This window comes from Zalophus californianus, chromosome 13 (assembly GCF_009762305.2).
Source record: "Zalophus californianus isolate mZalCal1 chromosome 13, mZalCal1.pri.v2, whole genome shotgun sequence".
NCBI classification, from domain to species: domain Eukaryota; kingdom Metazoa; phylum Chordata; class Mammalia; order Carnivora; family Otariidae; genus Zalophus; species Zalophus californianus.
This window is the reverse complement of record NC_045607.1, coordinates 76,565,447-76,588,643: the sequence shown is the minus strand read 5'-3', so window position 1 is coordinate 76,588,643 and position 23,197 is coordinate 76,565,447. Positions and strand designations below refer to the sequence as shown.

The 23,197-nt window shown below is 34.3% G+C and overlaps 1 protein-coding gene across 1 annotated transcript in view; it reads left to right on the top strand.

Annotated features, from left to right (window-relative positions):
• Positions 1–23,197, top strand: part of VPS13A (vacuolar protein sorting 13 homolog A) — a 270,154-nt gene that overhangs the window by 122,423 nt on the left and 124,534 nt on the right. Inside the window, 10 exon segments of the mRNA XM_035723481.1 lie at positions 2,068–2,149; positions 3,602–3,753; positions 4,150–4,306; positions 8,667–8,746; positions 10,359–10,418; positions 10,621–10,774; positions 11,488–11,604; positions 11,687–11,790; positions 20,389–20,556; positions 21,926–22,230. Coding sequence (XP_035579374.1) covers positions 2,068–2,149; positions 3,602–3,753; positions 4,150–4,306; positions 8,667–8,746; positions 10,359–10,418; positions 10,621–10,774; positions 11,488–11,604; positions 11,687–11,790; positions 20,389–20,556; positions 21,926–22,230 — 1,379 coding nt within the window.

Here is a 23,197-nt window from a genome sequence, read left to right as displayed (position 1 = left end):
CCAAATAAGTGGGGGATATGTGATAGTTCTTTCAATAAATGATTTTGAAATAACTAGATTTCCAAGCGGGGAAAAAAATAACACATGGAATTTAACTTGAAATGGAACGTAGACATAAATGTAGATGCCCCAAAAGTATAGTTTCTTTAACAAAAAACAAGAGAAAATCTGTAAGTGCTTGTGGTAGGTAAAGATGTCTTGGGATAAAGAAGCACAAATAAGAAAAATAAATTGATGACAATTAAAATTTTCTACTTTTTGAAGGACACCTGTTAAAAATGAAATAGGCAAGCCATTCAATTGCAAAAAATATTTGCAGTACATAATATACAAAATACTTTATCCAAAATATATAAGGAGAGCAATAGCCCAATAAAACATGAGCAGACACGTGAAAAGGTATTTAATTTTATTACTCCTCAGGAAAATGCAAAACAAAACCATTCTATCATTAATGTAGATGTAAAAAATTTCAGAACATTAAAAATTGAAATTAGGACAGCATAGTTCTTTTGGGGGGTATGCCTAATGATCATGAGTCCCACAATGGAGATTTCTGCATTGATAGTAATGTTCTATTCCTAGATCTCGATTTTGGGTGCATGGGTGTGTTTTCTTTATGACAACTTACTGAACCTTATACTTAGTTAAGGTACTCCTATGTAGTAGGTTATGTTTCAGTAAAAATGTTTTCCCAAAAAACAAATAGGATTTGGAGAAGGACAAACCCAACTCATGAACCTGTGTAGGACATATAACTCTAATGCACTTGTGAAATTCTATTTAAAGCTAAGGTGAAATTGCCAGAATTTAAAATGTCTGAAAACACTAAGCATTTATGAGGCTATGCGGCCATACAAATTCTAATCTGCTGACATTAGTTTAATGTATTGCAACTACTTGTGAAAACAGTTTGATACTACTTAGTAAGGTGAACATGTGCAGTTGCACTCCTTCATATAAACACCATGGAAAATCTGACATATGAACACCTGGAGACATGTTCAAGGATGCTTATGGTGGCACTATGAGTAAAAGCAAAAAATCTGTAAACAATACAAATATTTATCAACAGTGTACTGGACAAATAAGTTGTGGTTTATTCATCAAATATGCAATATAGTAAGGTAGTGAGAATGAACAATCAATATGGATAAAATTTAAACATTTTGTAGAAGAATGTCATACGAAAATATGTGTGATGCTCCCTTTTTGTACAGTTTAGAAAGAAGCAGAGGATAAACCATGTTAAAGAATCATGCATAGGAGTTAAAAACAATTGAAGTGAAATTGTGATCAAATTGTAGGGAATATAATCAAGGAACATCACATGAGATGCTTCTAGGTAGGGGTATAATACTGCTTAGTTTTTTGGCCTGGGTAGAAGTTTCAGGTATGTCTTATTATTTTATCAAATTGCATTATATGTTTTTATGTGTCATATTTCTCAAAGCAGTAAAGAAGTCAATTTAATGAAATATTTTTCAGAAAATGAAAAGTAAAAGTGCAAACTTCCCAACTCTATAGGGTTTTAAATATTGGGACTGGTTGTTTTCTGTGGATGTCCTGAGATGGTTTTCTTATTTAGTGAGACGTTGAATTAACACTGTATCTAAAATCTTTTCCTACTCAAAGCCTGTCAACAAGAAAATTAATATAACAGTTCTGTGATTTCTGTTTAGCCTTGAAGTTGTAAAACCACTTTTTTTTTTTAATAAAGATTTTTATTTATTTGACAGAGAGAGACAGTGAGAGAGGGAACACAAGCAGGGGGAGTGGGAGAGGGAGAAGCAGGCTTCCCGCCAAGCAGGGAGCCCGATGCAGGGCTCGATCCCAGGACCCCGGGATCATGACCTGAGCTGAAGGCAGACGCTTAATGACTGAGCTGCCCAGTCACCCCATAAAACCACTTCTTTAAATCTGTATTTTATAATTTATTTTCCTAATTCAGACTGGACTTTTTTTCTTAGTTCAAAGTGAGATTTTTGGTTTGTTTTTGTCAAAATTGTGTTACAACTTTGAATAAAAATCTTTATGCTAATTAATAGTGAATTACTTTTCTTCCAGATTCAAAGGTCCACTTCTTTGGGAACATCACAGATTTCACAGAAAATGCTTCCTTTCTTGGAACTTCCATGTGTTGATGATGGTAAAACAAAACTGGTTTAGGAAGTTCTCCTTATTAAAATGTATTATGAATATAATTTTCATTTTGAGATTATACAAAAAATTGTAGGCAACAGCAGATATGTATATGTTTTCCAGAAATTTTCACTAAAATTCCTTTAAGATAATAGAACTTGGGTGTTCCTTAAAGTTGTTTTTACAGCGGGAATTTTTGGTAAATAAAAGTTAAACTCATAATCTCACAAAATCCCCTAGTAAGTTAAATCTTCCTTATCCTCCTTTGAGCTAGGAGCCTGTATGAAACTCTGTTGATATATAATTTATAATGTTACTTAGTTATTTGGAGAATCTTGTCATAGTAAAGCTTTAGTTTTATTTTTGTATTTTCCTTTTTTATTGAACGAAAAAATCAAGCCTTAATACCTACATTCACACTATGAAAACTGGTAAATATTTTGACATCAGATACCTGCTTTATCTTGGCCACATTGGAAAGAAAAGTAAACCTATTTCTCTATTTTTAAGGATTTAAAAATTGCTAAACGTTACGTAACTGAAGTTACCGTGTCAGTCTTGAGTTTTCTACAGAACGTTTTGCTTTCTGTGTGGTTAAGGGGCAGGGAGGAGATGTTTGTGAGATCATCTACCCTAAATTCAGTTTTTGGTTGTTAGGAATATACCTTAGATGGTTTTAGTTTCCTTTAAATCTTCTTTTTAATGGTTTTACTAGTTTTGTAGTGTTTTTAATAGTAAATTCTAGAAATTTATTATATATGTGTGTGTGTATACACACATACACACACACACACACACACACACGAATGAAATAGTGATCTTGTTTCTTCATCCGAACCTCAGGGCCTGCTTTGTTCTTTTAATACTGCAGATTTTATAACTCATTCCTATTTTTGTTACCCAGGTAGAGCAAGCGTATTAGTGTGTTCCTTTGAAAATTCATGTTGCATGTAATCATTGGCATTGGCATTTGCTATAAAATTTTCTTTTGCGGGGCGCCTGGGTGGCTCAGTCAGTTGAGCATCTGACTTTGATTTCAGCTCAGATCATGACCTCAGGGTCATGAGATCAAGCCCTGTGTTGGGGGAGCCCAGCATGGAGCCTACTTAAAATTCTCTCCCTCTGCCCCTCCCCACCCCCCGCTGGTGCATGCACATTCTCTTTCTCTTTGTCTCAAAAATAAAAATAAAAAATAAAATTTTTGTTTGCAATTTTTAGACTAATGACTTTAAAAGGTGATGTTTATTAATCTAAAGTTGAACTTTATATTTTCTGTATTTTTTGTCATCAAAAATGTTATTTTCAGACATAATCTCTATTCTTTTATTTTCTCATCTTTTCAAATTTTGAAATATTTAGACCACTAATATATTTGTATTCATATTTATTTCAGAAAAATTATAAAAATGTTATTCAGTCCTTTTGATTATTGACTTAAACAATGTTCTATAATATTTAGATTCAGAGGAAGAATTTTTTGATGCACCATGTAGTCCCTTGGATGAACCTCTTCAATCTCCCACTGAAATTCAAAGTTATCAGAAAAAATTTCAAAAGCTGGATTGTTCAAAAAATATGATTCAGTATAAAATAAGATTTGAAGTGCCAGAGGTATGTACCATGGTAAAATTAATATGGCTTCTTTAAATTGCTTGTCATTGCTGCTGTTCAGTGTATTTATATAGTCACATTACTAACATGTACTCCTGTTTCATCCAATTTAAGCTGAATCCAGATGTTGCTATGTGATTTTTCCTCCTTTTCTTTGAAGATTAATTTTCTTAATCAAAAGTTAGGAGTTTAGATCATATATTATGGGTATTTGATGCATATTTATTAAAAATAGTTAATTGTACAACATAAATGTGTAGGTATGTGTGATATAAAATCTTTCCTAAATTTTAAATACAGATCATATGTATACCTTATATATCCATTTACAACCACCATCCACATAAATAATTTTTTATTTTGGTAGTGGTAGTTTCTTTTTTCTTTTTTCTCTAGGTTTTGATTCAGTTTTATCACCTTGTTGGAGATTCTGAACTACCTGTGGTAGAAGTTGATGTTTTAGGATTGGGCACAGATGTTGAACTTAGAACATTTGATTTGAAAGCAAATGCCTTTTTGAAAGAGTTCTGCCTAAAATGCCCAGAACACTTTGGTAAGCATCTCAATTTTTCTAAAGTAACAAACTTTATTGTTTGACTCCCTACTAGAGAGTTTAAAATTCTCTAGGCTTTGAATCAGTACATTTATTAAAACATTCTCAAAGAAATACTGTATTATGAGTTGGTCTTCAGTTTTTATCTTATACTTGGAAATCTAGGAAGGTAGATCAAAGACAAAATGAAGATAATTTTTTTCATAAAGGAAAATAAAATAGTCCTGGTTTAATTTTAAATCTAACGAATTCAATACTATAATGCTGAATTAGTTTCCTATTGATAATGTAACAATTTACCACAGACTTAGTGTCTTACAACCACAAAAATTTGTTGTCTTACAGTTCTTTTAATCAGTAATCTGACATAAGTCTTAACACATAAAAATCAAGGTGTCAATTGGCGCTCCTGTATGGAGACTCTAGGGGAAGATCCATTTCCTCGCTCATTCAGTTGTTGCCAAAACTCATTTCCATGTGGTTTAAGTCTGCTTCCTGCTACCTGTTAGATGAGAGCTGACCTTAACTCCTACAGGCCTCCCTAATTCCTTGCATTTGGTTCCCTATATCTCAAAATTCGTACAGGTTGATAGATCCTTCTCATGTTGTCATCTCTGATCTCAATCCATGCTAATTTCCTCTTTACATAATTACCTTTGCAAAATCCCTTTTGCTATCTAAGGTAACATATTCTCAGGTTTTAGGGAGACATAACATGGATATCCTTGGGTGTCAGGGCATAGCATTATTCTGTCTACCATAAACATTTTATGTCCCATGATCATAATGGATAAATTATATGATATCTTGGATAATATTTCCATTTACTGTGTTAGGCATTTAGGAGAGGGTATTTTGTATATTCCTTTATACTTTTGGATTTATTCTTGTAAGATAATTCTAAATGGTTGATGGAATGATTAAGACAAACAATTTATTTCTAATCTGAATGCCTTTTATTTCTTTTTCTTGCCTGATTGCTCTGGCTAGGACTTCTAGTACTATGTTGAATAAATGTGACAAGAGTAGGCACCTTGTCTTGTTCCTGATTTAGAGTAAAAACTTTCAGCTTTCACCATTGAGTATGATGTTAGCTATGGGCTTGTTACATATGGTCTTTATTATGTTGAGGAATGTTCCCTCTCTACGTGAAAGTTTTTATATAAATTGATGTTGAATTTTGTCAAATGCTTTTCTTCATCCACTGAGATCATAATATTTTTATACTTCATTTTGTTAACGTAGTATATCACATTAACAGATTTATGGATGTTGAACCATCCTTGGAATAAATTCTACTTGTTTATATTGTATGATCCTTTCAGTGTATTGTTGAATTTATTGTTCTTATATTTTGTTGAGGATTTTTGCATCTATGTTCATCTAAAATATTGGTCTGTAATTTTATTTTCTTGTATTCTTGTCTGGATTTGGTACCAGGGTAGTGCTTGACTTGTAAATGAGTTTGGAAGTGTTTCCTCCTATTTTTTAGAGATGTTTCAGAAGGATTAGTATTAATTCTTCATTTAATGTTTGGTAGTATTCATCAGTGAAGTCATCTGGTCATGGACTTTTGTTTGTTGGGAGGTTTTTGATTACCGATTGAATTTATAAGTAATTGGTCTATGTGTATTTTGTATTTCTTGATTATTAAGTCTAGGAAGGTTGTATGTTTCTAGGAATTTGTCTATTTCTTTTAGGTTGTCCAATTGTTAGTGTTAGGATTTTTTCATTGTAGTCTCTTACGATCCTTGTATTTCTGTGGTTATCAGTTGTAATGTCTCCTTTCTCATGCCTGATTTTATTTGAGCCCTCTTTTTTTCTTGGTGAATCTAGCTAAAGGTTTGTGCATTTTGCTTATCTTTGAAATGAACCAGCTATTAGTTGTATTGATCTTTTCAGTTTTTTTTTGTCTCTTTTTCCTTTATTTCTTTTCTGATATTTTCTTTCTAATTTGGGGTTTCATTTGTTCTTTTTCTAGTTCCTTGAGGTATAAACTTAGTTTATTTGAGTTTTTTCTTGTTTCAAGAGGAAGCATTTATTGCTGTGCTCTGCCCTCTTAGAAATACTTCCGCTGTATTTCATAAATTTTGGTATATTGTATTTATGTTCTCACTGGTCCTAAGGTATTTTTAAAATTTTTTCTTTTGATTTCTTTTTTGACTTAGTAAAAGATTGTCAATATCTGTAGTAATTCTTTGTTGACCCAAATAGTAAAATTGTCACTATTTGCTGGTGATGTGATATTATATATAGAAAACCTTAAGGGCTCCACCAAAATGCTGTTTGATCTAATCAGTAAATTCAGGAATGTTGTAGGATAGAAAAATACAAAATTCGGGCGCCTGGGTGGCTCAGTCGTTAAGCGTCTGCCTTCGGCTCAGGTCATGATCTCAGGGTCCTGGGATTGAGTCCCACATCGGGCTCCTTGCTCTGCAGGAAGCCTGCTTCTCCCTCTCCCACTCCCCCTGCTTGTGTTCCTGCTCTCGCTGTCTCTCTCTCTGTCAAATAAATAAATAAAATCTTTAAAAAAAAAAAATAAAACTTTAAAAAAAAAAAGAAAACAAAATTCTTTTGGGTTTCTATACACTATGAGAAGGAGAAGTTAAGAAAACAATCCCATTTGCAGTTCCATCAAAAAAAATAAAATGCATAAGAGTAAATTTAAGGAGGTGAAAGACCTGTATACAGAAAACTATAAGACAGTGATAAAAAAAGACAAAAAAATGGAAAGGTGGTCTATGCTGATGGATTAGAATAATTAACATGATTAAAGTGTTCCTATTATCCAGAGCAAATCTACAAATTCAATGCAATCCTTATCAAAATTCCAGTGACATTTTTCACAGAAATAGAAAAAACACTTCTAAATTTGTATGTCACCACAAAACACCCCACATACCCAAAGCAGTTTTGTGAAAGAAAAAACTGGAGGCATCATGTTCCCTGATATCCAAATATATTACAAAGTTTTCTATGTTACTGATATAAAATAAAACTTTATGGTACCAATATAAAAACAGACCCATTGATCAGTGGAACCAAAAACAGTCTAGAAACAAACCCATTCATGTATGGGCAATTACTTTTGGCAAAGGAGTCAAGAATATAAAATGAGGAAAGGATAGTTTCTTTAATAAATGGTGCTAGGAAAACTGGGCAGCCATATGCAAAAGAATAAAACTGAACTATGACTACTATCTTACACCATACACAAAAATTAAGATGGATTAAAGGCTTGAATGCAAGACCTGAAACCATAAAACTTCTGGAAGAAAATATAGGCAGTAAGTGCCTTTACATTACTCTTGTGTTGATTATTTGGATCTGACTCCAAGAGCAAAAACAAAATTAAACAAGTAGTACTGCATTAAACCAAAAATCTTCTGTACAGCCAAGGAAGCCATCAACCAATTGAAAAGTTAACCTACTCAGTGGGGAAAGATATATGCAAATCATAAGTCTGATCAGTGATTAATACCCAAAATATATAAAGAATTCCTATAACTAAATAGCAGAAAACCAAGTGAATAGCATAGTTTCTTATAAACAGTAAATAATTTTGTGGATAAATAAATGTGTGAGAAAAGTCAGGACCTTTTTAAGGTTTGAAATGCAAGTAGCATCTGAAGTAGAAAGCTGGCTGAATAGCTAATAAACTTTTAAATCTGGAAGATTCTGTGGAATATGTTGCATTTTTCCTCAAAAGTATTATGATTGGTTTGTAGTCCTTTCTCCCACTAGATACTGATTTTGAGTAATAAATAATTTGGTGGTGATAGTTTTAAAGCCCTTATACAAAAGACTGTTTTACAGCAGTTTTCCTACTATTTTCTTAAGTTTTGATCAGAATCAAGAATACAAGTAGTAAAGACTAATTATATGGCAATGGGGTTTATTCTACTCTAAACTAATATACAGAAAAACTTAAGTTTCTCATCATATACCTGATCTGTCTTCTCAAAAATAATAGGTTTTCAGAGAGTCTGACGATTTTCTTTTTAGCTATTTCTGTGGCTCAAGGCCACAATTCCCTTCATGTCTATTCATTGCTCATAATAATTACTCTGTTTTTTCTTCAGCTGATTGCTACTTTTTTTTTTTTTACCTTCCTATCTAAGTTTAGAAGGGTAAGATTGTTTCACATTGTGGCATAGGAGATGGGAAGGGAATTGTGGGGAGAAATTACAGTTAAAGAGTTTATAATAAAGGAGGAGGGACCTGATTTGGGTAAGGTAGGATCCGAGGCCCAGGACTGATTCAGGAAATTCTTCTTTTCCAGTTATATTTTATTATTGTTGCTGATATTTATTTTCCATTATTTTTTATATGAAAGAGTAATTTAAAAAATCCTTTTTAGATGCAAACAAGAAACCAATTTATTTGATTACAACACTGGATAATACGATGGAAGATCTGCTAACATTGGAATATGTGAAGGTAAGTGCTTTGTATGCTTGCTGTGACTAATGTAATCGATTTTTGTAAGTTTAGTTAGATTCAGCTTAATCTTCATTTTAATGTGTTTTCTAAAACTCCTGAAACTTTAAGGTTTTCTTATTTTGTCATCCTTTGTTAGTTTTAATTTATAGACAATATAGAAAAATAATAGGCCTGTGTTCTAAATAGAACTGACATGAAGTTTTGAGTTTTTTTTAAAGATTTATTTATTTATTTGAGACAGAGAGAATGAGAGAGAGAGAGCACATGAGAGGGGGGAGGGTCAGAGGGAGAAGCAGACTCCCCGCCGAGCAGGGAGCCTGATGTGGGACTCGATCCCGGGACTCCAGGATCATGACCTGAGCCGAAGGCAGTCGCTTAACCAACTGAGCCACCCAGGCACCCAAGTTTTGAGTTTTTTCCCTTCATCAGATAACCACCCCCCAAAAAATACCCAAACCTTTTTTTTTAAAGTCTTATTTTATTTGCGAGAGAGAGAGTGCGCGCGCATGCATTGGGGTGGGGGATGGGGGAGAGGGGTGAAAAGAAAAGGAGAGATAATCTCAAGCAGGCTCCCTCTGAGCATGGAGCCTGACGCTGGTCCTGATCTCATGACCCTGAGATCATGACCTGAGCAGAAATCAAGAGTTAGAGGCTTAACCGACTGAACCACCCAGGTGCCCCAAAACCCAAACCTTTTAATCTTGATGGAATTTATTATGGCATATGATACAAGATGAGGCTTTCATTTGATTCCCACTGTTATCTGAAGTTACCTCATTTTCCTGGTTTCAATGACTCTATTCCTTTTCTATTGATTTATGATACTCATTTCATCATTAAGTTTTTCTATATACTAGAGTCTAGTTAAGATTTATTACATGTTTTCATTGACCTATTTTTATGTAAGTGCCACATTAATTTAATAATTACTTTATCATAGGGGCGCCTGGGTGGCACAGTCAGTTGAGCTTCCCACTCTTGGTTTCTCCTCTGGTTATGATCTCAGGGTTGTGGGATCAAGCCCTACCTCAGGCTCTTTGCTCAGCATGGAGTCTGCTTGGGTTTCTCTCTCCCTCTCCCTCTGTCCCACCCCCCTACACTTGTGTGCTCTGCCTCTCTCTTTCTCACTCTAAAATATATAATAATAAAATCTTAAAAAAAAATGAGGCGCGCTTAGGTTATGTAGTTGGATAAGTGTTGGACTCTTGATTTCATCTCAGGTCATGGTCTCAGTGAGGATTCTTCTAAAGTTTCTTTCTTCCTCTCCCTCTGCGCTTTCCCACCCTCATGCACGCTCTCTCTAAAATAAATAAATATTTTAAAAAATGCCTTATCATAATAACAATGCTGAAAGAGTATTTTATCGCTTTTAAGACCATTTTTACTATTATTGATGTAGATATTTTAGAGTTTTTGTTTATGCATTTAATAGCTTTTATATGACAAGCATTCTAGATCTAAAGATAATGCACAGTATTTGGACACTTGATAGACAATTCTGTCGCATAGAGGAAGAATTAGGAAGGCCCTTATGGAGTTGCAATTTGATATACTATATGTCTTCCTAAGATAGTTGAACAGATTTGCTTTTTTTTTCCTCTTTGGATAGGCTGAAAAGAATCTACCCAACTTGAAAAGTACTTATAACAATGCTGTGCAACTGATTAAGGTATGAGTGAATAATAATTTAATTTAGATACTGTATTTCTAAGTAAATATATTATGAAAACTGTTTTATAACTGGAACTGTATGATCCTTGAGGATAAAAATGGAATATTATAAATATTATAATTCACAAACCATAGTGCCTTATACTGAGCAGCAAACAAATATTTATTGACCTATTACTAAAATCAGCTTTGTTCTTTAGGTGAATTTTTCCTCTTTGGATATTCATTTACATACTGAAGCACTTCTGAATACAATAAATTATTTTAATAATATAATTCCACAATTGGAAGAAAAACCAGCCCCAGTGTCTGTTGCAGAGACTGAAGACAAAGGAGAGGTCGTTAAAAAAATGCGTATGTTTAAAATTCAGCTTCAAAGTTTTTTTACCATGTGGATCAATAATAAATTAGCTTTTGCTCTATTATTCATGCATAATATTGGCTTCAGAATTCTATTGCCTAGATTAATATCTAGAAAGATTATTATATACCAGGTAAATTGTGGAAAAGGATACTTAAAGAAAGTGATTACCAGTTAAGAAAATGTGGCTTTTATTTATCATATTATTATTTTTAGTCAGATATTATATAGTGCTAGTGTTTGATTTGGATTAAAATTAATGCATTTAATCTCATAATCTTAGAAAAATAAAACTAAGAAAATTTGAATCATTTTAGTGTGTTTTTTAATTAAGTACTTTTTAAGCAATGAAAAGTTGCATGTTTGACAATGAGAAGTATTACCTTGTAATCATTGTGTCTCAAATGATTTCTGATTTTACAACTATAATTTTTTAGTTTCAAATGTTAGTCTCATCTAGGAACCATTTTTTGTTGTGTCTGATTTGTTTGGCTTTGTTTTCATTAGGTTTGATTGGTTTTTTTATTTGTTTTTTTGTTTTTAGAGTTCCTAATTAAGTGGGGATATCTTGCTTGCTTTCAGTGGAATGGCAAATCAGATTTTCCTGTAGTATTATCATTAATTTTTCTTATACTTCAGTTACTTTATAAGGGTAGTGAGGTGACTACTAAACTTTTTCCTTATGTCTTACATTTTTTTTTTGCAGCGTTAAAACTATCCAAGAATGAAGATATTATTACCTTGCAGATTTTAGCAGAATTATCATGTTTACAGATCTTTATTCAAGATCAGAAACGTAACATTGCTGAAATTAAGATCGAAGGTAATAAAATTTCAGAAAAAATAAATTCGGAACTATTAAATGAAAGAAGAAGAGCCATTAAATCATCCTTGTATTCCCTTAGGGCTTGATTCTGAGATCATTATGAGGCCTGCTGCAACTGAAATAAATGCAAAGCTAAGGAATATAATTGTTTTGGATTCTGATAAGACAGCTGTATACAAAAAGGTATGAATTTGTTTCTGTTACTTAATAGTATCTCATTAAATATGCTTGTCCTTAAACATTGGTCATAGGTATAAATTAGGTGTCAGAATTTAGCAATGTGGGTTATTAAGTGGAAGGGTTTTGGAGTTAGGCATAACTGGTTTTGTATCTTAGCTTTGTTCCTTAGCAGTTGAGTGACCTAAACTGAAATTGTTTCTTTATTTGTAAAATGGGGATTAAGTATCTCATAAATAAGTTTACATAATGCTCCTGATACATAGTTGGGGGTTGAGGAGGGGCAGTTAGTAAATACCTTTCTCATTTTGTTTTCTTTTTGTTCTTCTCTTCAAATACTGTGAACCTTGTGATGCATTTCAGATTTTAAGGGCAGAGGGTGTGAAGTCAGATTGAACAGATGAGATTATTTTTTAAGTTTATTTTCATGGGTGCCCACTATGGTATAGCTGTTCACAATGTTAACAGAGGCCTCTGAACTGGGTGGCTAGTGGTCGAAGGGGTAGGTATTAGTACTGGATATAAGACGGTAAGGTTCTTGGTTCAGATACTGTTGTAGAGTTGGGCAGGTAATTTTGAACAGCAGAGCCTCTAGGTAAGATGGTATATTTAAGAGAGTGAAGAGAATATCAAGTAGTAGGATCAGAAAAGGCTGAGGTACTTCTTAAGTCACGAAGTCAGAGTTTGGAGTGTGAAAGGAAATAAATGAATACGCTTAGCCAATAAAACTGATGAGATACAGTGATGACCTGATTTTTATGTTAAATAAAAATCCTTACTCTTTATATTTTCTTCTTACAGCTTATTAGCGTGAGATAAAAAGAGTGCCATAGCATCAAATGTGTATGGTCCACAGTAATACGGAACAAGAAATTTTCCGGGATCCATGATTAAATGTGCTTCTTTTGCTTTTATTTAAGAAAAAACAAAGTACTAAAGCATTTAAGAAGTAGATTATCCATTTTATTTGCCCTGTCTAGGAAGTAAAGCTCACATAAATAAGTCCATCTACTAAAAGTCATACAAGTAGTTAGTAATGGAACTGATGATGTAACCCAAGGCATTTACCTTTTTTCTCCTTACTTTTATTACTAATGCATCTATAAGGTTAAAAAAAAAATCAATTTACAAAAAGCTACAAAATGAAAAGTTTCTTACTTCGGTTTTATTGCCCCATCCCCATTTCCCTCTCCCTACTCCTTGACTTTGATTCTAGTGTACATAATTTTTTAGATTTTTTTTTTAAAGATTTTATTTATTTTAGAGAGTGCATGTGGGGGTGGGGAGGAGAGGCTGGGGAACAAAAGGGGAGGGAAAGGGAAAGGGAGAGAATCTCATGCAGACTTCGTGCTGAGCACAGAGCCCAATGCAGGGCTCAATCTCATGACCTAGAGATTATGACCTGAGCTGAAACCAAGAGTCTGAGGCTTCACCAACTGAGCCACCCAGGTGCCCCTCCAATGTACATGATTTTTAAACAAACTGCCTTGCTTCGGTAACTCTCCACATGTCAAGGAATTAGAGGGACAACATTTTGCCCCAGCTTAAAGCTTCCTAATTACTGTGCCATGACAGACTATTGTGCCCTGAATGGGTTTTAGCCCCCTCAGCTTTTTTGGGAAATTGGATAAAGGATACCTAGAGTTCTCAGACTATTTGAATCTGCCCTGAAGCATCATCCTCTATTTACCCTAGAACCATTGTACAGATAATTGTTATTTATGTGTGTTATAAATAATATAGAAAAACATAGAATCTGAGGATTCTAGCTGATCTAACATTCTTATGAAATAAGATCTCATTGTAAATTAGTTTCTTATATCTTTTTTATAGAAGTGTTTTAAGTGTTTACAAAAATTACCCACTTATTAATGTTTGTTAATTCTGGGTGGTATGTATGTATTTCTAATTATTGGACTTTGGACAGATAGATGTAACAGTAGATGATCAGGCACTGATATAGTAATTTTATCGCCTCAGAAATTGAGAATAAAGGTTTTTTTTTTCTCATAGGCCGATCAGTTTCCTTTGAGAAAAGTACTATAGATATAAGCCTGATAGTCTAGATTCTAGGAGCTAGAATGGTTGGGGAATATTGGAGACCTCACCTTTCAATTTACAGATTTTTACTAAAAATGCACATTTTTCAGTTTTATTTACCCGTTTCCTGCACATGGTATCTCCTATGCCATATCCTCTCTACTCTAAACTCTGTCTTAAGCAAATTTCTTTTCTTCTCTTGGGCTTTAGTGAGGAGGGTAGTCACAGGGTCACTCAGGTGACTTGTGGAAAATAGTCTTAATTTTATTAACAACATTTGAAATATTACAGTCAACAAAAAATGCAAAGTCCCTCTCCTGGGGTAAATAATAAAAAATGTTATTAGGGGGTAATAAGCGCTTTGAAAACCAATAAAGTAGGATAATATGATAGTGATTCTAATATTGTCTTAGGATTATCAGGAAATCCCTTTCTGAACATTTGAGTGAAATCTGAATCAATTGTAGATGTGGAAAGAGCATTCCAGGTAGAGGAAATAGCAGCTCTAAAGGGTTTGTGGCAGAAAGGTACTTGGCATATTTGGGAGGCTATAAAGGGCCTCAGTAACCCTTATATAGAATTCTTTCCTCGTTTCTTTTCTCCTTTTTAAATCCAGGTTTACTTTACATTTAGTAAAATTTACCCTTTCTAGGGCATAGTTCCTGGAATTTTGTTGAACACCTACAACTGCCTACAACTGTGTAACTTCCAACACCTTTAAGGATAATAGCTTCAATCTCTCACCTCCCAGAAGTTACTCCTGCCCTTTGTAGTTACCCCTTCTCCCCACCCTGGCACCTAGGAGTCTGTTTTTTGTCCCTGTAGTTTGCCATTTCCAGAACATTAAATAGATGGAATACTGCAGTAAGTATCTTTTGAGTCTGATTCTTTCTTAGCATATGCAGTTTTAATTTTGTCTTTTCTCTTTTTTTTTTTGTTTGACCCAGTCTGACTAGAGATTCATCAATTTTATTAATCTTTTCAAAGAACCCGCTTTTGATTCAGTTCAGTGTTCTTTGTTTTAAATTTCATTTATTTTTCCTCTTTATTTTCTACCTTCAGCTTGCTTTGGATTTAATTTCTTCTTTTCCTAGTTTCTTAAGGTAGAAGCTTAGATTATTGATTTGAGATCTTATTTTCTAATACAGGCATTTACTGCTATAAATTTTCCTTTAAGCACTGCTTTAGTTGTATCCTATAAATTTTGATATGTTTATTTTTATTCAGTTCAAAATATTTTCTAATTTCTCTTATAACTATCTTTTACCCATGGTTTATTTAGAAGTTTGTTGTTTAACGTCCAAATATTTTGCAATATTTTTCAGATTTCTTTCTGTTACTGATTTCCAGTTCAAATCTGTTGTAAGAGAAGAAACTTTTTTAGTTCTTTTAAACATGTTAGTGTTTGTTTTATGGGCCATAAAACGTAAATGCTCCAAGTACACTTGAAATTATTGTGTATATCTGGGTGTCACTGGGTTGCATGTTCCATAAATGTCAGTTAGAGCGTGTAGGTTGGTTGATAGGATTCTTCAGAAGATTCTATTGATCTTCTGTTTATTAGTTCTGTTGATTATCAGGGAAGGATTGTTGAAGTTTCAACTGTGGATTTGTCTCATTCTCCTTTCACTTATCTCCATTTTTGCCTTATATGTTGAGAGATCTCATATATAGAACTTTATACCTTCAGAGTGAATTGACCCTCTTGTGATTATGGAGTATCTCTCTTTGTCCTTGGTAATTGCCCTTATTCTGAAGTCTGCTTTGGTAGTAATATAGCCACTCCAGATTTCTTTGATTAGTGTTTGCGTGGTATATCTTTTTCTCTCCTTTCTCTTTTAATCTGTCTTTATATTTAAAGTGGGTTTCTCAGAGGCAGCATGTATTTCAGTCTTGCTTCTTTATCCGGTCTGACAATCTCTGACTTTTAATTGGTGTCTGGGCCATTTAAAAAAATCCAATTATTGACATGGTTGGTTTGAAATTTGCTCTCTCTCTAATCGTTTTCTGTTTTCTGGTTGTTTTGTTCTGTTTGTTATATTGCCTCCCCTCATTTAACCTAATTTTGGATTAATTGTTTATCATTGATTTTATGATTTCCCTTGGGTTTTACAATACATATTTTTAATCACAGTCTACCTTGTAATAATGTTTTACCACTTCATGTATAGTATATCTTATAATACTATCAATTCCTAATTTTTATCTTCCATGACATTATTGTACTATGTTTTATTTTTGTGTAAACTGAAAATCCATAATACATACGTACTGATTTTGGTTTAGTCAATTTTCTTTTTTTTTTATTATGTTAATCACCATACATCATTAGTTTGTGATGTAGTGTTCCATGATTCATTGTTTGTGTATAACACCCAGTGCTCCATGCAGTACGTGCCCTCTTTAATACCCATCACCAGGCTAACCCATCCCCCCACCCCCGTCCCCTCTAGAACCCTCAGTTTGTCTCAGAGTCCATCGTCTCATGGTTCGTCTGGTTTAGTCAATTTTCTTTAGAGAAATAATTTTTTTTAAAAAAAGATCTTTTATATTTAAGTTTACTGTAGTCATCACTGGAACTAATTTCTTCATGTAGCTTCAAATTTCTGTCAATTTTGTTTCTCCTTGAAGAACTTTATCATTTCTTACAATGCAAGTCGGCTGGTACTGGATTCTCTCAGCTTTTTGGGGGATGGAGAGATGAGAACTGGAACAAAAACCAAAAAAACAGTTTTATTTCACTTTCATTTCCTGTTTGAAATTTTTGCTGGGTATAGGATTTTGTGTTGATAGGGCTTTTTTCCTCCCATTTTAAACTCTTAAAGATGTGGCTGCATTAGTCTTTCTTATACATGGTTTTGACAAGAATTTTGTAATATTATTTCTTTCCTTTGTATATATTTCTCATTTTTATATGCCTGTTTTCAGGATTTGTGTATGGTGTGTCTAGGTGTATGTAAGTATATTATAATATTTATTCTTTTTGGGGTTTTCTGAGCTTCTTGCATTTGTCTACATTATTTTTCATTATCTTTCCAAATAGTTCTTTTGCCTCTTTCTCTTTCCTCCCCCTTCCTTTTCCTTTTCCATCTCTTCCTTGTTCTTACTCGTCTTGGATTCCAAAAATTCTTACTAGATTCTTGTTAGGCATTGTCCCACAACCTTTGATTCATCTGTTCAGTGTTTTCCCCATTTCTTTTTTCCTGTTTCAGTTTGGGTAATTTTTATTAAGCTGTTCTTAAGTTCACTGATTTTTATCCTTGGCTCTGTTGAACCCACATAATAACCCATAGAAGATATTCTTCATTTCTGTTACCAAGGTTTTTTTTTTTTTTTTAAGATTTTATTTATTTGACAGAGAGAGACACAGTGAGAGACAGAACACAAGCAGGGGGAGTGGGAGAGGGAGCAGCAGGCTTCCCGCGGAGCAGGGAGCCCGATGTGGGGCTCGATCCCAGGACCCTGGGATCATGAGCCAAAGGCAGACGCTTAATGACTGAGCCACCCAGGTGCCCCACCGAGGTTTTTTTTTTTTAATCTTTAATATTTTCTTGATTCTTCTTTCTGTTTCTTTGCTGATATTCATCTGTTCATGCATATTTTCCACCTTTTCTACTAGAAGCATTTACTGTATTAATCATAGGAACTTAAAATTCACTGCCTGAAAGTTCCAACATGTAGTGTTACAGGCAGGCCTGGTTCTGTTGATTTCTTTGTCATTTGTTGGGTTTTGTTTTTCCTTGCTTTTTGCGGTGTATCTTAGTTACTGACTGAATGTGAGAGATCATGTATGGGACACATACTGAAATGAATAGTATTTATGTCTGATAATGGGTACTTTTTCTGCTAGGCTATTAGCATGGAGGTTGGGACAATTTAATGGAGAGCTGAGCTGGGTTTGAGTTTTCTTGTTTAATGTGATTGCCTTAATTATACCACTACTTCAGATTCCTTCAGCTGTATTTTGTGCTTAGGATGGGGACTTTGTTCCTGGAATGCTGCTCCGTGCTATGCATTTGATCTTCCCTCTACTTCCATACCTTAGAAATTTCTCTTGCTGTACTCTTGACTGTTTTTTGGATGATAGTTTACTGCTGCTTTTCCATCAGTGCTTGCCTGCTTGATGGTGAGTATTTTGTTGTGGGGGAGGTGTTTTGGGTAGGCTTGTCAGTTGTCCTCGTCCCGTTTCAGTCCTAGCCAAAGCTGTTCCTTAGGTCTCTAAAATGGGGCATTTGCGGGGCGCCTGGGTGGCTCAGTCGGTTAAGCACCTGATTTCTTGATTTCAGCTCAGGTCATGATCTCAGTGTACTAAAATGGAGCCCTGTGTCGGGCTCCACACTCAGCAGGGATCTGCTTCTCTCTCCCTCTACCGTCCCCCTGGTTGCATTTGCTCTTTCTCTAAAATAAATAAATCTTTAAAAAAAAATAGGGCATTCTTGATGAATCTGTCCCTCTTTTCCATGGTATCTGGTTCATATCTTTGTAGTTCCTATGTGGGAGAGAATATTCTTCCCTGCCCTAGGACAAGATGACCTAGAATGTTGAGGCCCCTAGAAGATTTCTCCCCACAGGTGTAGAAGGAGTTTTCTTTTATCCTAGCCCCTGAGGTGTAGTATCTTCACCTGTTCCTGAGGGCAACAAAGTATTGCCTTTGTATCCCTCCTAGGGTTTTTTGTTTTGTTTTAAGATTTATTTATTTATTTTAGAGAGCATGTGAATGGGGGGAGGGGTGGGGGAAAAGCAGAGAATTCTTAAGCAGACTCCCCACTGAGTGCAGAGCCCTAGGCAGGGCTGGATCTCTGGATCCTGCAGTCATGACCCAAGCCAAAACCCAGGTGTCGTACGCTGACTGACTGAGCCACCCAGGTGCCCCTCTCCTAGTTTCTTAAGTTTTTTTTTTTTTTTTTTAAAGATTTTATTTATTTGAGAGAGAGAGAATGAGAGATAGAGAGCACGAGAGGGAAGAGGGTCAGAGGGAGGAGCAGACTCCCTGCCGAGCAGGGAGCCCGATGTGGGACTCGATCCCGGGACTCCAGGATCATGACCTGAGCCGAAGGCAGTCGCTTAACCAACTGAGCCACCCAGGCGCCCTCTTAAGGTTTTGAGAAGAGAATAATCCTGGTGGTCCTTTGGCCCTTTTTGCAGTGAAGACTTCTCCCTCTTCCAGGGTCATAACCAAGGAAAGCTTTCTTTCATCTTCTACTCTGTCCCCAGTATTTCTCATAAGCTCCCAACAGAGAGCTCCCAGTGAAGTCCTTGCAACTGGGAGTGAACTCCTCTTGGGTCTGTGGCTGCCAGAGATTGTATATCTCACATTAGTCCATAGTCCACCTTCACCATTTTAGCTGAATTCTTCTTATTTAGCTTGTATGGTACCTGGTATCTCTTTCTCCTTCCCCTTAACATAGGTGAGCGGGTGCTTGTGTTCTGTCTTTCCTGAAGGTACTTTTTTTTATCCTTAGATTTTAGGCTGCTTGGTTGGCTTGTAGCCTCAAATTTATAATGGTTTTTAAGAAAAGTTTTGATTTTATAGTTTATCTGGTTCTTTGTTGGTGTTGTGGTTGCTGTAAAGGTTTGGAATGGGCCTCTGCCCAGCATTCTACATCTGAGACAGAAGCAGAGTTCCTGTAGACTTTTTTCAGCCTCATCTTGCACCTCAGCCTTCAGAGCTCCTTAATTTCTTTGGTTCCTTAGGTTTTCTTTGTTCCATGTTGGAATTCATTTGCTTGTTGATGGCTCTTCAGCTTTCTGCCTTCTAGCATTTAAGAGGGTCAAGAAAGCTATAAATCAACGAAATTGATGATATGTCCATCTTTAAAAATATTTTTGACATTTCACATGTGCTGTTGTCTCTACCATTTTTTCACTAGTATTGCAGAGCTTGAGATTTCAAACTGCTGTAAGTCAGTCTTGTTCAGCAGTTGAGATGACCCTTCACAAACTAGTAAGAGAAGTATAGTGATAGGAGGAGATTTTTGAAAAATCTGGAAAACCTATTCACATAAATCAAGAGAAGTAGGTTTCATTAAGTTGCAGAGGTGGTATTTTTCAAACTTTTTACAGTGACCAAATAATACATTCATATGGCAACTCTCATTATACAAGTATACGCACTAAATGAAAACGTATGGTCTGATCATTTTTCTTCAGTTTTCTCCATTAAAAAAAAATGTTGGGCCAGACCTACTAAACTAATTTCATGACCCACAAAGGAAGCTGCCATCACCAATTTGAAAAACCTTGCAGTGTAGATTCTGATAAAGGTGTTAGAGGACACCTGCATTGTTCAGTCGATTGAGCATCCAATTCTTGATCTCAGCTCAAATCTCACTCTCAGAGTCGTGAGTCTGGGCCCTGCATTGGGCTCTGCACTGGGCGTGGGGCCTATGTTAAAACAAAACAAACAAACAGACAGTGTTAGAATTACTGCTTTATTTGTACTTGGCTTGAATACTTAGAATATTTTCCAAATATGTGTGTATGTTTCATTATTTTGTGCTTTATTTTTGTACTTAAAGCACATTTTAAAAATGGATTCTGACAGTTGAATTTTCTCTTATTAAGGCTGTTTACATCACTGGAAAAGAAGTTTTTAGCTTCAAAATGATTTCTTTTGTGGATGCAACTGCTGGTTCTGCATACACAGATATGAATGTGGTTGACGTTCAAATTAATTTAACTGTTGGTTGCATTGAAGTAGTTTTTATCACAAAATTTCTTTATTCTATATTGGTAAGTATGTTTATCAAATTTTTTATTTTTGCCTACTAGTTGGAAATTGCCGGTGTCAGCATAGGTAAAGAGCAAAAAGTCCTTGCTTTTTTTTTTTCCCCCCTGATTTTTCATAATTTTCTGGGTATCCTTTATCATAACTGAAATGCATAGTGTGTTATTTGTATAAAATCATTTTCATATAGGAATAGTCCAGTTAATTCAAACATGCATACTAATGTATTAAATGTACATTATATACCATATATAGGATTTGTTATATATATCAATTGAATTCTTTATATATAATTGGTTAAAGTCTTTGTTTTACCTGACTTAAAATTCTAATTAAAAATACTAAATATATAATTGAAGTTTGTTTTGGTCTCATGTCATCATTATGGAAATTATAGTTTCTATTGCATATTATAACCGTAATCATCTGGGGCTTTAAAGAGTTTAAAATTAATCTTTGTATGATACTGCCATAAGGTGTTTGAGTCCTTTTTCTCCTTTTCATAGTTTTTTCCCCCTGTGTTTTTCCCTTGCTGTCAGCTGATAATTTTTTCCTGTGAGTGTCATACCTGTCTCTATGACTTCAGTATTCACTTTTTAAAAAAAATGTTGTCTCTAAATTTTGGTGTATAAACTAGATAATCAGTTGATTCTAAATAAACAATATTGCTATTTTTGTGATCTTTTAAATTGAGGTTACAATACAATTTTTTCTATAGCCATAAATTTTTTTCATACACAAATAGTAAAGATGAACAAGCATCCTTGGTCTAATTTTTATTCTGATTTATTTTTATAAATAAAAATCATTATGTCCCTAAGCCCTGCCTTTCACTCAAAAATTACTGAAAATAAATTGTTTTGAAACATGAAAATGAAGTACAATTTTAAAATTAAGTATAATTCTAGATATATTTTGTGTTACTGAAGTATTTTCTAGAGTTCAGAATTAAAAAAACTTTAGAGTTCTTGATAAACATATTTTACTATTTTTTCAGTTACTTTTTATCTTACAAACATAAATAAGCTGTCCGTTGAGGCTCTATAGGGAAATATAGTATGCTTGCTTAGCCATTAGGAAAAGTCAGATAATAAAGGGAAGGAGTTTCCAGTGAAACTTTGCAATATCCGCATGTTTCTCTGTTCCAGGGACAAAATTTTTGTTTTTTCACTGTGTTTCTGTATCCTAGTGTTTCTCAACTTTTAAAATTGCAGAAAATTGAGATTTAATACAGACAACCAGACTTTGAATAAAGAATGCGTGGTTGTACCAAGAAAAAACTTTTCTCATGGAGGTGAAATCAAAACTATCAAGATATATTTAACAATCATTAATTAATGGTAACCGTAAGAATATAATTTTGTTATCTTTTAGGCTTTTATAGATAATTTTCAAGCGGCTAAACAAGCCTTGGCTGAGGCTACTGTTCAGGCAGCAGGAATGGCTGCTACTGGTGTAAAAGAATTGGCACAGAGGAGTTCTAGAATGGCATTGGATGTTAACATCAAAGCCCCAGTGGTGGTCATCCCACAGTCTCCAGTTTCTGAAAATGTTTTTGTTGCTGATTTTGGACTAATTACAATGACAAACACATTCCATGTAATAACAGAGAGCCAGAGCAACCCCCCACCCGTTATTGATTTGATAACAATAAGGTTGAGTGAAATGCGACTATACAGGTAAGCTTTTCTTAATTACATTTGGTTGTTTTTTACATTAAAGGTTTTGGTATCCTGAGTCTTCTGTCTACAGGGAGATTTTATTTTATATAACTACTGAATTTTGAGATTTTTTTTCTTCCCCAGGGTTTTTGGCAAGATCTATTATACTCTTCCAGTTCTTTGAAAACCTAGATGGTATTTTCTATCAGCTTCGTGCTGTGGATCTGATGCTCTAATTTAAAACAAAATAAAACACAGTAGAATACAATCATATGCAATCATTGGGCATAGGATTATAAATTAGGAGAATAAGTGAATCTCCTAATATAAATTAGAATAAGAGAGTAAGTGAAGAGTTCCAGAACTACTTAACTGTGTTTCCATACTATTTCTAATCACCTGTTCTAGATTTAGCACTGTCTTTCTTTTCTGACTTGGATCCATCTCTATTTATACCACTCACTTGCCCTCTTCTTCCCCCGTCATTTTTCTTTGATCTCATTTTCCTTGTCTCATTCCCCTTATTTTGCTACCTCTACTTCTCTTTGACCTCTGGTTGGTCTGGCTTCCTTCAGCCCTTCTTTCTTTATTTTTTTAATTTTTAATTTTAATTTTAATTTTAGTTTATTTTTAATTTTTAAGTAAGCTCTATGCCCAACATGGGGCTCAAACTCATGACCCTTATTAGATCAAGAGTCACATGCTCTACCAGGTGAGCCAGCCAGGTTCCCCTGGCCCTTATTTCTATTAGTTGAATATTTTTAAGGTAGCTATATTGAGATATAATCAGCATGTAATAAATTGCATATCTTTAAAGTATACAGTTTGAAAAGTTTTGACATGGATACATGTGTGACAGTTTGTGTACAGTTGTAGTATTTCTTAAATATTTGGTAGAATTCACCATTGAAGCCATTTGGGGCCTAGAATTTGCTTGTGGGAGATCTTCAACTGCAATTTCCATTTCTTTAATAAACTCAGGACT